Raw genomic sequence first — 16,301 nt, forward strand, 5'->3', positions numbered from 1 at the left:
ATGTGTAATCCCAGCACATGGGAGGCAGAGGGAAGAGCAGTTTACCTCCAGCTACAACCTCAAGGGAAGTCTGGGCTAAATGAGGCTGCCTCAAAAAATAAAAACACTGGGGCTGAAGAGATGGCTCCAAGGTTAAGAGCACTGCCTCATCTTCCAAAGGTCCTGAGTTCAATTCCCAGCACCCACATGGTGGCTCACAACCATCTATGGTATCTGGTATTCTCTTCTGACCTGCAGTCATATATACAGGCAGAACACTGCATACAAAATAAATAATTTAAAAAATAAAAGAAAAACGCTTACTAGGATTTATTGATGGTTAAGACCTATCTTTTCCTTTTTATTATTGCATGCACACAATTGTGGCAGCACGTAGTTTGTGGAGCTGGTTCTCCCTCAACCTCTACAAGGCTTTCGAGCCTAGAACTGAACTCAGGTTGTCCCGCTTGTGTAACAAGCACCTTTTATGTAGTGAGTCATCTCTCTGGTCCGAAGAATTATTTTCTATAAAATGTCTATCTAACATGCTTCCAGCTTACCTAACAAGTGACTTTATATATATTAAAGCACTTTCACTATTTTGAGATCAACATTACAAGGTAGCTGACTTTGTAGCGTGTATACCTCCATTTGAAGCATTGAGTGGTACCTTCGAGGGATAGCAGACATCCAGCTCAGTAGATGTATAATAGTAATTACTTGTATATCAATACAATGTGCACTAACTCTAGTTATTTTTTTAAAACTGGACAAAACTATTAAAACATCTACAGAGAAATATTCTTGTCCAGTGATAGACTTTTTTTAACTACAGAACTTGGATTCAGAGCAACTCCTCAAATACTGTTTCTAAAACATCCAATATTCAAATATAAAAACGATAATACAATCACTACACTGGAAGTCAAATATTTTCACCTGTTAAACAAAATATCTAAAATCCACACTTTTCAAGATCATTAACAGCTTTCTTCAGTGCATTTAGTCTAAATATGCTTGGGAATTCCTGGATCGAAATGTTTTTACTTAAAAAACATCTTGGTGCTAGGGTAATTCAGTCAGCAAAGTCCACATAAGCATGAGGACTCAAGTCTGAGCACATAAAACCCACCAAAAAAACAAAAACAAAACAAAACAAACAAAAAACCCAGGTGTGGTGGTCCCCAACCAGGGAGGTTAGGAACATCCCTGCCCCATAAGGTTAACTGACCAGTCAGCCAAACCTAAATGGGAGCCCGGAGGCTAACCTCCCTACACCTCCAACCCTCCCCTCCACATACACACAACCTACCTTCTAATTCAGTGAATGTTTGTTCAGCAAGCAAACTCTACTTATAATCTTAATGAAAACTATTCTAAAAAATTATTTCAAATTCTGATCCTCAATCTCAAAGTATTGATTTTCAATAAATTCCAAGTAACAGTTCCTTTTTAACAGCCTAAGTTTAAGCTTTACTTAGAAAAACTGTCCATGATTACTGTGTGTGCCTAGAGTTGACCAACACACGCACTAGAAATTATAAGTAACAATGTTAGGTTGGGCCTGGATAACAGACGATGGAAACTTCACCAACAATGTCCACACACAGAAGGAAACAGCCCGCTGTCTTCCCACACTCCTACCACCCACCCTTCCTATAGAACTATCCCAGGCACAATATTCAAAACCTTTACAATAGCTGCTGTCTGCCATGATTTCCACAGCTTGTCTATGTTACCATTTGCAGGAATACCTATGTAAATTCAGAACACTCATAAATCAAAATACTTTGCAGTGCTTCGTAAAGGGAAGTAGTTTGCAAAATGGCGTTGATGAGACTGATAAAAATCAATGTGAGCTAAGTTACTTTTCCAAGTTATATTTAATAAATTCATTTTAAGTAAAAAATTAAATTGCCAGCACCTCTATACACCTCTTTTTAAGTAAATATATTTGTGTACAATCCCAGCGTCTGAAATCAAGAATCTTAAAATAAGAGGCCAAAATTAAAGATAAGCCAGACTTTCTTATCCATACCACTGCAGTATTTTAAATCCATTGGACTACAACAAACTCAAAAGAAAAAAAATAGTGTTTTATTAACTACCACACTGTTATAATACACTTTAAACGTACAATAAGGTAGCCTTTCAGTCTGAGGTGGTCTTAAGATAACAAATGAACAGAATCCAACTTCTTGAAATAGGTGAACTGCTGCAGCTATAGGTACATTTAGGAAAATTGTAGCGCTCTTACAAGACCAGCAATGTAATTTTATTTTGTACATTTTTAATTGAAAATATAAACAATAATTAAAAAATAAAAAGAAAATACAGCATAATAAAAAACATACATTTCTCAATTAAATGTATTGGATACATATAAATTTTAAGGAAAGAAGCAAAAAAAGGAAAATGGTTGATATTTAAGTGCAGACTATCTAGACAAAAAAAATTAAAAAAATATCATAAAGCTTCTAGTTTCTATGACTATTGTCCATATGGTTGGAGTATCGTCACTGTGGAAGTGATTGTGTTACGTTTGCATATGTTATACTTTATTGGTAATTTACACAATGGCTTTTAAGGCCCTGGCAGACATGTTTTTTGGAAACAAGATTGGATTTAAAAAGAAAGAAAGAAAACAATTAATCACTGCTAAGACGCAATACACCTTATTATTATTGTTTTTGTTTTTTGTTCTTTTTTTGGTCCTCCAAACTTCAGGAAAAGGGGTAATTCACTAGAACATTTTCTTACCACCCAAATGCCTCAACCTACACATTTTAAACTTTTTAAAAACATCGGTTATATTGCCCAACTTCATTATTGAAAGAATATTAACAAGACATTATTTTGGCAAATTAAATCTTAAACATGGCTTTTCAACAGGATTTAAAAGGTGACTATCCCTAAAGGTCCATGTTAAAATGTAGTTTTCAAAATCTTACAAGAGTAATGCTTAAAATATTGTACAGTTAACCTAATTAAAATAATTAGCTTCAAAATGACAAATTGATATAAGCTAAGTAAAGCCTACACTATGTAACATTTGCTTGGAAACTTGATTTGTCAGTTATGCATAATAAAAATTCCAGTCATCAAGAAAATTACAAAAATTTATCATAACATGATTTCTTTCACCCACCAACTTTTTTTTTATCTTACAATAGATAAATACCAACAGTTTCTCATTTTTACACTAAACCACACAGGATTGATGCATTTGGTTAGACTACCATTCGCATTGTTAAATTCAATTTTCTCTTTATATAACTTGGTAAAATTTCATTTCTTCTAGATTCCAAAAGTACCTACAAAACCCATGCAATTTTACCATTTTAATATACTATGGAATATCATACAAAGTAAGGCATTTCAGTGTCATGTATAACCAAGTTACTGTCAATCCAAAAATTTTTGCACATCAATAAAAAGATATCTAAGAACTTAGGAACAATATTCTTCTCACTACTGTATAAAAATAACCACAATGAATAAGTATTTGTGTAATATTTACTCCATTGTCTCATTTCCAGAAACTGTGACAAGCTGCAAAGGTATTTCAGTGTTGGTAAGGATGTCCTGATTGCTGGTGGCAGAAGTGTTGACAGTTCCTATCCCTGAAACAGACCCCTGTTGAATATTTGCAAGGATAAGTGTTGTTCCTCCTGCAGTAATCAAGGCATCATCTCTTCCAGCTTCCACAGATGCTAGCACTGTACTGCTAGAATGAATAACTTTTTTATTTTGATGTGTTTTAATATGTTTGGCAAGGTGGTCACTTCTCATAAAACGTTTTGAACATTCTGGACAAACAAACTTCTTTTCACCTGTAAAGAAAAATGAAACTGCTTATTTTTAAATTCCACTTTTACAGATCAACGATGGTCTCTCCTGAAACAGAAGACCTAGAAGAGCTGTAGTAGTCTCATGAGCTGCCCCTGTGAGATTTCCCCCTATGGAGATAACTCTACCCAAATATTTGGCATTCTTTCCCCCCCCTCTGAAACAGGGTTTCTCTGTGTAGCCCTGAATATCCTGAAACTCACTATGCAGATTAGGCTGTCTTGAACTTGGAGATCTGCCTGCCACTGCCTCCTGAGTGCTAGAATTAAACACATGCACCAAGACTACCCAACATGATTCAAAGCTTAAGGTAGTACCTTATACCTTATGAATTCATGTTCCCTCTTTAATCCATGCCCTTGGGTGAACAAATAACCCACATGTATTTGATCAGATTTTTTCTTCTCCATATACATTATTCTTTTTCACAACCTACTGAGGAAATTCCATTGGGGAAAATTCTATTGGGGGCCATTTTAGGATCTTCACTCCAATTGCTCAATGTTATTATATCTAGAACTTTCTCTCCTCAGCATATTCAACACAAACTGTAATAGAAAGCCCTGCCACTCAAGTTAGTTTCAAAAGGGTTAATCACATTTTTTATCTTTATAATAACAAGAAACAGAACTAAAACAAGCAGAGACTCTAATGTGCATATATACTGCCTCATACTTCAATGTTATCTTCTATGACATTCAAAGCCAAATTAAAAGTTGTGAAGCAGAGACAACTTATTTGCTTAACCTAATAGAAAAACTGCAAGTAGTCCTAGTGTATCAGACTTCAAAATTCATGTTGCTCATTTGGCCATGCTTCCTTCTACACACTACCTTAGAGCATCAGCTCTCAATTCTTCAACACTACACAGAGAATGATGAACACTTTGATTCTTTAATTTTGGCAGAAAATTACATTACTTTAGACTTCAGTTTGAATCTGTCCTATACCCATCTCATATAATCACCATATATTATGTAAAAAAGAAAAAATTAACAAATACCTCAATAAAATGCCTTTCCCTCACCTAAGATACTCAAACAGAAAAGATAAAATATCAGAATTTCAGAATAGATATTTGCTAGCATAACAATAAGAGAAACAGCAGCTAATTTTAAATATGTGAACAGAATGAACAGTAAAATGTGCTTTAAGACATTCAACAGTCAATGAAAGCTAACTCAAGTATATATAACATAAAAGCCATTCCTCAAGAAAATCTATATTAGCTTGTTCTTTAGACTTTAAATTAGTATTACTGAGGGTTGATTTTTGATCTAATTAATCAATTTAAAGATCTGATAAGTAAATCATGCTGAAAAAATGTCTAGCAGCTATAGACTACAATTCATTTTGTCTGTTAAAACCAACTATACAGATTAGGGAGGCAGCTCAATGTTTTGAGTATACACATGGGCTCAATCCCTAAAAGGGAGGGAGGAAGGCACAGGGGGGAAACATAAAAGTATTAGTAACCTGTGTGTGTTCTTCTGTGCCTTTGTAATTCATCACTTCGTGTAAATCTTTTGCCACAGAACATCCAGTTACAAATAAAAGGACGCTCTCCAGAATGCCAACGTAGATGCGCTCTCAAATGTGAGGTTTTCCCATAGACTTTACCACATCCTGGTATATGACAAATGTGTTGCTTCTTCTTCCCAAGGTTGGTACCTCTAAAAAACACACAGAATAATATACATTTATATCAAAACATTAAAAATCATTTACATCATCATATAGCTTCTTGAGTTTCAAAGAAAAGATATTATCACCAAGAGAACAATCAGAAACCAAAACCATTTTAAATCTATTTAAGTGGAAATTTATGTATTTTAAACATACAAATTTAATGTATTAATTTTATTCAAGAATTGTTGTCTGAATATAACTATATTCAATAACGATGTAACTAAAAGAACACTTCATACACAAAGAATGCACAATAAGCTAAACTACCCCATCAGAATCACTCGCAAATACAGAACCGATCAAATTAACAGTACAGGAAACTAGTTTTATTCAAAGTCAGATAATTTTTATAATTTATTATCCAAAGAATACTGTACAGAAATTCATCACATACAATTAGAGGGCAGATAGACAGCTGAAGCAGTTTTAAATTGACATGATTTAACAACATTTAAGTGCTCGAATGGTCACACCTAACATAAACTGACTTGAAATCCAGTTTTAAAAAAATCTAGCTAAAGCTATGTTCTTAACTCTCCTGGTATCTCACACAAAAACTACAAATCAAAATTATCTTTACTGTTAAAATTCTCCCCCCATAAACCAGTACAACTACCCCAAATTGTTCACAGAGATATAACAAAATACCATTTTTTCCACGGTTCAAATTTTTACAATAGACTTAAGTATTTGATACAAAGGACGGTTTGGGAGTCGTGCTTAGATGAGTGAACAGAGGCATCTTAGTCTAAGCAAGAAGAAACCTTTTTGAATCCAGAAACGGTATAGCATTAAGCACAAACATTTCTTGACAAAAATTAATTAGGATTGTTACTGAATATATTTTTAAAGCATGACTTTTTGGACATAATTATCAAAACACTGAATTAACTTTACAATGTTACTCTAAGATTAAAAAAAAAAAGGCACCTTTAACCCCTTCCCAACTCCCCTCCTCCCTCATTCTCAAGCCAAGTGTAGCCTGTAAACCTTCCACAACTACTAAATCCTTCTGTATACAATCTACCTATCGTTTCTCAAATTTCCCCCACATTTATATTTTAATGTACTCACACTCAGTAGCATGTGAAATTGCCATAGGACAAACAGTGCTAAACGGTGCAGTGCTGGCTGTTAGATGCCATAGGTGTTCTGAACAGGGAGACATCAATGTGGGCTCCAGTAGTTAGAGAAGGCTTCGTGGAGGAGGTGGGTAGGATTTAGATAGAAGGGAGGGAAGGCATTCCAGGCAGAGGAATAGCATAAGCAAAGACAAGGAGGAATCATGCTGTTGTCTCAAGGGCAAGGATGTCATAATCTAACACATTCTAGTTCCTGCTCCAGTCCACCCCCAATTTCTAAATCTCTTTAAAGAGCTGAGTTGAGAAAAAACAGGTTTTTCTGGCTTATTTTCAATGCCCAAGTCTTGTTTCCATTCAATTTAGCTTTTTAAAATTTGCTTTATTCTTAAATAGATCTAAGAGAAAGAAACAGTGTCTTTACAGTGTATTAATGCTGCGTTCACCATAGCAATTTCACAGGAAACCCAACTCAGTTCACTCATGACTTCACACTCCTTTGTTACGGCTGCCACTTTCGGTGAACTACTGTGATTTTATAAACTCAACAGTGTGATTTGACAAATTTAGCAAAACTCAGCCTGTGAGCACCAACAAAATACAAGACTAACAAATGAACAGCAACAAACACAGGTTCTCAGAAAACTGAGAAAAAAATGGTAGGGAAAGATTTTTTTTTTCCTGTTGAATTATAAAACAAATGAGGAAATAGTCATTAAAAATGGGATATGCATCTAGAAAAATATCAAGTTGCATCAACTGTATTATAATTTAAGGTAAATGTTTAGCTTGCTGAGGTTCAAATTAGTACTTAAGGAAATTCAACCCAAGGAAAGATCTAGATAGACCAAATGTATTCATGGCCTATCCTCTGAGGGAAAAGAAAGCTCTTTCAAGTGTTTACATCTTGAACATAATAATGTCCATTATATAACCCCATATAACTAGCAATTTTAAATGTCTACTCGTGAGTGTCTAAACTTGCGCCCAATAATTCAATGACAAGACAGCAACACAGAATAAATCTAAATTCTGGACAAAGTTAAGGAAAGCTAAATAATCACAGCCTCTTTTGCTTATGGTGGCAGAAACGCAAGCTGAAATGCTGACAAACTTTGTAAAATAATTTAATGGATTGATGCTTAATTCACACAAACCCATGTAACAATAATGCCTTTAGATCATTTTGCATTGTTACAATTATTTCTTCTACTGGTGTCTAAAGACTGGTTCTACTATATAAAAACTGGCTAATTGAAGCATTTTAATTTAAATCTGTTACTTTATAATGTGAGTGATTTGCCTGCATGTGTATCTGTGCACCACAAGCATGCAGTGCTCAGAGAACAGAAGGTGCTGGGTTCCCTGGGACTCCAGTTACTGATGTCTGTGAGCTGCCATATCAGTGCTGGGGACCGAACCTGGGTCCTCTGGAAGAACAGCCAATGCTATTGACTACCGAGACATCTCTCCAGCCCTTAAAATATTTTCTTTTATAGCTTGCTCAAAAAAGTAAACAAAACAGTTTTCTGCAGCTAAATGAAATTAATTTTCTAAAAATGCTATCTTGCCCATTTATGTATGTATTTAGAAAATGGTTAAGGGAAAAAAGCCAATATTCTACTCTTTTAAAAAGTTAATTTAAGTTGCAGAAATGTTCTTAGACTTACTATTTATGTTAATGCTTCTAATAACTAGCTATTTATACAAGGTAAGGATAGAAACCTGTTCAATTCTGTTCAAATCAAGTCTATGAAACTACTACTATCCTAAGAACCTTGATTTATTTAGAATAAGTTATAAAAATAATGAAGTAAAAAATTGTATGAAAAAAATTACTTGCTATCATTTCTGGCACACTTTTAGCAACTAAAAGACTAACTTAATTTTTTGTTAATTGTAAGTAAACTCCGTTACTTGTACAGTGCACTGTGCAGACCACTGACAGTTAAGAGTAATGTAGAAAGAACTGAGAAAACATACTTGTACATGTAAAAGTTCACATAAACTAACAGTTTCACAAGACAGACAATTCACAAAATAAATTTTATAAACCTAATTACCAAATATGTTCAACCTCACCAAGCAATAAAACAAAACATAAACTAAAATAGAAGAGATAATTCTTGCCTATCAAACTTTAAAAGGTTTAAAAAAAAAAAAGCAGAAAGAACTGGTCAGCACATGAGAACATGGACATCCTGAGACAGTGTGCTCTAAGTGTAAGGGGCTACGGCTTTCAGTAGACAACTCCATTGACCCTGCAATTCTACCTCTGCCAGCACACACTAAGGAGACAATCACAGATGTGCCAGGACGTATATGTGAGGATTTTGATGAATCCCAAACAAAGGAGAAAATTAAATTATATATCCACATACAATACTATACATAGATCAAAAGAGGACACAGCTCAGACATGGAAATAAGGCCACAAAAACTTACAAAACAAGAGACATAAACAGTAAGATGTTTCCACTTGAAAGTATATGTAGTATTACACAAAAATGTTACAGTGGTTAGATCCTGAGATGGGATATGACTTGTGGGATTTTTATGTGCTGTTCTGAAATATTCTATTTCCTCTGCATTTTAGGAAGATGTTTAACTTTCTAAGTAAAGGCTAAGCACTGACTACCGTATAGATCTGATGGGTAACTTATCTTGAAAGTGCCTTTTTAAAAAAGTACATTTCAGGAAAGTTACTGCCTATCCAGAATTCCACTAAATTATCTAAGGTCAGGTTCAGAAGCAGATCCACTGAGTTGGCAATACAATGTAAGTGTTTAAAACTTGGAAGTATATACATAGGTTCGATACCCAGTTGGTCCAGTTTTGGTTTGTTTCTGCTTTTTGTTTGTTTTCCTGGAAAACATGGTCTCACATTATAGCTCAGCTTGGCCTTAAACTCTCTCATTGAGTGCTGGCAATTCTACTTGAATGCACGTGGGCATTTAAGTAATTTACCTATGTGTGACACATATGTGTCACTTATAAGAATACAGTAGCTTTCGCACGTTAGCAGCTATCAGTCGCCTTCCCTTTTTGTGGTTTTCAGGCCTCACTGAGAGATATCTCTGTCCTAGTCATTATTGTTGCAAATGAACTGATCAAAGTAGAAATCAACTAATAGGACCAACCAGAGAACTGAAAGATAATCAAGTCTATAACCATGTGCATTTATATACAGTTATACTGTTCAGCGTATTTTGCATACTTAAAGTAGGTCATAGGCGAAAAGTACTGCAGTCTTTTACAATAATGAGTGGAGATTTGCTAGCACAACTTTAGCATTCTGTTTTTGTTTTATATATTTCAAAGCTGGGGCAAACAGATACTGTGATTACTGAATCTAGACAGAAATGTCATTATGAAATATAATCCTGCCTGTCTTGTATTTTCCAATTCAACTGAAACTTGTTTGATACCAACATTGCTATCCAAGTTTTCATTTTGCTAAAATTTGATATTTCATTCCATCTTCTGTAATACTGTACCAAATATTTGAAATGTTTCTTATACTAACATCAGGATGGATTCTGTTGTTTATTAACTAAGTCTCTTAATAAGTTTACTCTAGCTACATTTAAAGTAATTTCCAACCATTTGAACTCATTCCTATAACATTATTTTTGTCTCAGTATATCTTTAAAAAAAAAAAAGAGGTAAATTCTACCATGCTACTTTTGAAAAAAATAAGTCCCCATCATTAAGACCTTTCATTCTCATTTCTGTTGAAAATGGAAGTATTCACACTTATCAACTATTTTTGAACTTCTTATTTTTATATAGCATTCTCTGCATTATATAGCATTTTTCTCTGTATTTAGGTCAAACTCAATACTAGTTTGCAAACAGGCTAATAAACTGAGGTCTATAAAATTCTATCTGTTATATTCTTTTAAAGACTAAGCAATTTTAATTTAAAAGGCATTTGGAATGAAAATCTATATATATTTAGTTGTCTAACATCTGCCACTCATACAGTCACACACCCAAAATGATGATGCGATGAATAATTTACCGTAATTAAGTGATATGGCATGCAGTATTTTAAAAATTAGGATGATATTAGCACTCCTTCAAACAACACATGGTTGATGTGTGCATACCTCCCACCGCCTTCTTTACAGTTGGGACAGGTGCAAGCTACCCTCCGAAGTCTTTTTCCTTCTTGATGTTGTTGGTCCCCTTCTTCATCTACCACTTGTACTCGTAAGTGTGTTAGGTCATTGGTATTCAATGTAGAGTCACCACTGAGCTGCCACTCTTCAGGGTCAGGTTCTTCTTCCTTGATCCTAATATCTAAAGATAAAGGGGAGGAGGCAGCACACATATACATGAGATACAGCTTACTGGTTTAAAAAGACAAACATTAGTTTCAAACTTTTCTCAGTTAAAGTGAGTATTATATAAGAAAAAATTCAACTGTTTATAAGGCATATTCATTTTCCTTTGTAGCTTTATCCCTTCAAAACAATTTAATTTTTAAGACTTTACAGAAGAGGGAGCAGGGCAAGCAGCAAAGTTTACTTTTCTTTAAAGATCCAGTAAGAAAAGTAAACTTCAAATAAGTCGTTCAATTAGTTAACTGAGGTGCTACAGGGCCAAACCTTGGGCCTCACAGGCCCCCTCTTTTTTCTTGTAATTTTTAATTTTGAGATAAGTTATGATTAAGTTTTCCAGGGTGGTCATGAACTTCTTGCCTCAGCATACCAAACAGTTGAAACTTGAGGCCGGCCTGCAAGAGCAGGTTCAATCAAAAAATTTAATGACCAATTTAGCCTGAAACATACATCTTTAATATCTTACAACTTGTAGCCATTCTATTTATAGACAACTACAGTTTTCTCAACCCAGAAAACTGATTCTAAAAGATAATAAAGGATGATAAAAGTATCAAGTACATAGAATCCTTTATGGCAACAAAATACCCCCAAATTCCTGAAAAGCATATATACAAACCTAAAAATCCTACTTTAGATTTTTATTAATCACTAATACTTTGGACAAAAATAACCTTGAAAATAAAGTATGTAGGGCTTGGATGCAGCTTGGTGGTAGTGCCCAAAATTTGGTCCCTAGCATCAGGAAATATAAAAACAAAATGTATATAATTTTACAGTAATGCAAACTTAACCACATAATAAAATATAGGAGAAAAAGAAGAGAAGGAATTCAGGCCTGGGCATTAGGGTGGATATTAGTGCCATCGACAACACAAGAGCATCTGAATCAATGCCAATCAGTGACTGACAGGGCTGAGAACCAGCTCAGTGGCTAACAGACTGTGTTGCTTTTCCAGAGGAACCAGGTTTGGTTCCTGCCCCGACATGGTGGCTCCAACTGCCTAGAATCCCAATGGCACAGGAGCCAACAGCCTCTCTTGGCCTCCAAGAGTAGCTGCACTCACATGCACACACAAATGCACACATAATTTTTTAACACTTATGTGTGTATACATGTGAATGCAGGTGCCCGTGAATGTCAAAGGCATTAGAACCCCATGGAACTGCAGGCAGTTACAAGCCACCTGACATGGGTATGAGAATCTAGACTGGGTCCTCTGCAAAGCTGCACATGCTCTCTTAACCACTGAGCAATCTCCAACCACCAATACATGTGCATAATTAAAAATAGTGAGCAAGAAAGTAGTACTAATAACAAGCATAACTGGGTACATACTGTTTTACACATATGTAGTCTCAGATCTCTTGGGAAACTAAAGCAGAAGGTTCATGAATCTGAAGTTAACCTGGTCTACATAGCAATACTGTCAAAACAAAATCAAGGGCTGAAGAGATGGCTCAGTGGTTAAGAACACATACAACTCTTGCAGAGGACCTGGGCTCAGCTTATAGCATCCACACCAGGTAGCTTACGAATAGAAGCCTTTGGCCTCTGTGGGTACTTGCAGTCACATCCCCATGCATGCACAAAAATAAAATAAACTTAGTAAAAAAAATATATATCTATTTTTTAAAGAAAGCAACTTTTTAAATATGTTCAAGAGACATGGAGAAACATAGCAGAAGCTTGGAAGTTAAAAACAATAAGAAACGTTTTATTCTGAGAAACAAGAAAGAGGACTGTGTTTTTAGCTGCTTATGAGAAATATTCACTTATGTGTGTTGGGGGCTGTGTCAAAATGCCAGGAAGAGATGATAATCCAGAGAGTACTTAAAGATTTAGCTGACAGAGCAATTAACTCTTCCTCTGTCAGATGAGGGACAAAAAGAACACATTTCCTCATCCAGGTATTCCAACAATTATGAGTCTATGTGCAGTGTGAGTTTCATCTGGTGGCTGAAAATTTAAAAAGTGATATTCTATCTGTTGTTTTTCTATTCTTAATAGAGAATCAGCTATTACAGACCTCTCCACATATTAGAGATCATAGACCCTACCCTTTCATATTAGTTGTCCCACTGTCACATGACAGACACCACACAAGCACTGCAGTCGTACAATGTCAACTCTAACAAGCTGAATAAGGCTACTTTACAGATAGCATATACACAAAAATAAAATGAGAATTTTATTAGATGTTTTAAAAACTGATTATGTCATTTAAGTCTCAATTTTCTACGTGTTTACTCAACACCATCTGTGATACCGGGACAGAGCAAAAAGCAGGGGCAAGACATTCTAAGACTATATCTTAAAAACACAGGCTCAGACAGGAGGACTGCTCCAAAATACTGGTCGGAGACCAGTATGAGCTGCACAATGAATTCCAGACCAGCCTGAGTTTCAGTGTGAGAATCTACATTAAAAATATTCTTTTTTAAATTTTTTTATGATTTATTTAATTTTATTTTATGTGCATTGGTGTGAAGGTGTCAGATCCCCTGGAACTGGATCATCAGACAGTTGTGAGCTGCCATGTGGGTGCTGGGAATTGAACCCGGGTCCTCCGGAAGAGCAGTCAGTGCTCTTAACCACGGAGTCATCTTTCCAGTCCCCATTAAAAATATTTTTAAAAAGAAATATAATAAACCAAGTGCTATATCCCAACCATCAGGTGGCAGATGGAGGAGGGATTAACTTGTTGGGATACAAGTGCTGTATCCCAACCCAGATAACCAAGTCTGGGGTTGGTCTGCCCTACATAGAGATTTCTAGAAGACCCTGTCTCTCAAGAAACAAAGAGACAGAAAGAGTATCTACCTATCTGAATATGGACTACTGAGACTTAAAGACCATCAAAAATAACAACCACACAAAAATAAGGGGATAGAGAGATGGCTCACTGGTTAAAAACACTGGACCCAGGTTCAATTCCCAGCATCCCATGACTCACAAATGTCTGTAACTTTAGTTGTAGGAGTTCTGCCACCCTCACACAAACATATACACAGGTAAAACACCAATACACATAAAATTTAGGGAGGGAGGGAGGGAGGGAAGGAGAGGGAGAGGGAGAGGGAGAGAGAGAGAGAGAGAGAGAGAGAGAGAGAGAGAGAGAGAGAGAGAGAGAGAGCGAGAGCACGCGCCAATAAGCATGGGAAAGAATGGAAAACCTGACTGAGGGAATAGATACTTTAATACTGACAGCCAGAAAAAAAAGCTGCTAACACAATTTAGTTTTCTTTCTTACTGTGCAGATGTATACAACTTAGCCAAGTCCAACTGAACACATCTTGTCCATAAAAAAAACAAACCTTCTCCTTGTATCCCCTTGGCATCAGTAACCTAAACTATCAACTTCAGCAAAGTCTGCCAGTGCATGCAAGGCTCTCTTATCTTTCTCCAAGTCATCTTGAACTTAACCTACCAAAACCTTGCCCTTAAATAAAAATGTAATCACTTCTCTTTATTCAAACAATGTAATACACTAATTTTCTTTTTTCTTTTCTTCTTTTTGTTTGGAGACAGGGCTTCTCTGTAGCTTTGGGACCTGTCCTGGAACTTGCTTTTGTAGACCAGGCTGACCTCGAACTCACAGAGCTCAGTATGCCTCTGCCTCCCAAATGCTGGGACAAAAGGCATGTGCCACCACCATCCAGCTTGTTCTAATTTTCTATTTTTCCCCAGGATTTAATTTCAAAAAAATCAGGAAAGAATTCTAGAGGAATAAAAATACTCTATCATTATAATGGGCTAATATGATTTACGTATTAATCTAAACTCACAGAATGTACACCACCAAAAAAGAAACCTAAAATATGTGCACTGTTATAATTTCTTAGGATGAAGTCACCAAATATAACAAATGTGCCACTCAAAACGGGGCACTTCTGATATGGACAATAGCCAGATATGGAAAGAGTTCTGCAGTGCTGGAAGAGCCAAGTCCTTGGTCTGTGTTTCATGTGTTTATCTTCTAAAATATAGTTAATGCACATGATTTATATATTTCCTGAAAATTATACCTCAATTTCTCTTACTATGGTTGCATCTTTAGTTTCCAGTTCTTTCCCCCACTTAACTGAGTTGAAACCCAAAAAAACGTAGGGTGTCTTGTAAAAATTAAGTTCATTATTTGAGGTTTAGAATAGAATTTTATTTGTTCAACAAATACATAAGCAGCTGCAGCGTGTTAGGTTACTCTTCCAGGTTCTAAGGAGAAACTGTTACCAAGAGTTAAGTACAGTTTACCTTTTAATTAGGAGAGGACAAGAAAGCAGGCAGCACTTGGTGGCAATTAAGTATATGGAAGAAGAAACAAGCTAAGGAGGAATAGAAAGGGGAGAGAAGGGAGTAATTACTATTTTTAACAGAGTGGACAGAGACAGCTTCTGCCAATGTGGTGACATCTGACCTAAAGGAGATAACTGAGCAGGTGTAGTCAAAGCAGAAAGAAAAACAAGTTGGATGTATGCCTGATAAGTTCAAAGAAAAGAAGGCAGCCTGTGTGGTAAGAGTTTAAGAATCAATGTGGAGAACTGTATCAATATCAAAGAGGTAAAAATTGGGGTGGATAAGGGAAGAGAACCATATATGACATACATTACTGTGCAGGCTATTATACAACCTTACACGTTACTCTGATGGAATTACGGAAAGGAATATCTGAATTGGATTTTATTAAAATAAACTCAGGATTACCCTGGATGCTGTATAAAGTCTGTAGAAGACAAGGATAAACATAGGGACACTAATTATAATAGAAAAATAGAAACTACTCAGTCACTTACCAAATGTAGTGACATAGACCTTTAATCCCAGCACTTATGAAGCAGAAACAGGCAGACCTCTGTGAGCTCAAGGCCAGCCTGGTCTATAAAACAAGTTCTTGGGCAGCCAGAGCTACACAATGATTCTTTAAAGATGACAGTATCCACTGGCCTTAGTGCACGCCTGCACTAGGGAGGCTGTTGCAGAAGAATCCAAGATCAAAGCTTGCCTGGGCTATAAAATAAGTTTCAAGCCAATCTGATCCGCACTATGAGAGGGCGGTGGTGGTTTGCCTAGGGTAGTCAAGGATCTGGGCTCAATCTCCACTGTCAAACAAGCAAAGTAAGAGTAGCCAATGAAGGAAGAAACAAGTCAAAAGAAGTCAGTTCTTTTAGAAATATAATCAACCATGTTAAATAGTAAGTAAACAGGGTACTAGTGGCACACATCTTTAATCCTAGCACTGGGAGGCAGAGGTAGGCAGATCTCCAAATCGAGGCCAGCCTGGTCTGCAGAGTTCCAGGACATCCATGGCTGCATAGAAAAAACCCTGTCCCAAAAAAGCATTACATATATACATACAAT

The 16,301-nt window shown here is 35.9% G+C and overlaps 1 protein-coding gene across 2 annotated transcripts in view; it reads right to left on the reverse strand.

Annotated features, from left to right (window-relative positions):
* Positions 1-2,054: 2,054 nt before the first annotated feature.
* Positions 2,055-16,301, reverse strand: part of Sp3 (Sp3 transcription factor) — a 44,170-nt gene continuing 29,923 nt past the window's right edge. For both annotated transcript variants that reach the window (XM_087900054.1, XM_087900053.1), the window contains 3 exons: positions 10,709-10,901; positions 5,305-5,501; positions 2,055-3,812 (listed from right to left, as the gene is read on the reverse strand). In XM_087900054.1, coding sequence (XP_087756180.1) covers positions 3,496-3,812; positions 5,305-5,501; positions 10,709-10,901 — 707 coding nt within the window. In that variant the 3' untranslated portion in view covers positions 2,055-3,495. The remainder of the gene's footprint in view (positions 3,813-5,304; positions 5,502-10,708; positions 10,902-16,301) is intronic.

The sequence above is a fragment of the Myodes glareolus genome, chromosome 21 (assembly GCF_982192425.1).
Source record: "Myodes glareolus chromosome 21, mMyoGla1.1, whole genome shotgun sequence".
NCBI lineage: Eukaryota > Metazoa > Chordata > Mammalia > Rodentia > Cricetidae > Myodes > Myodes glareolus.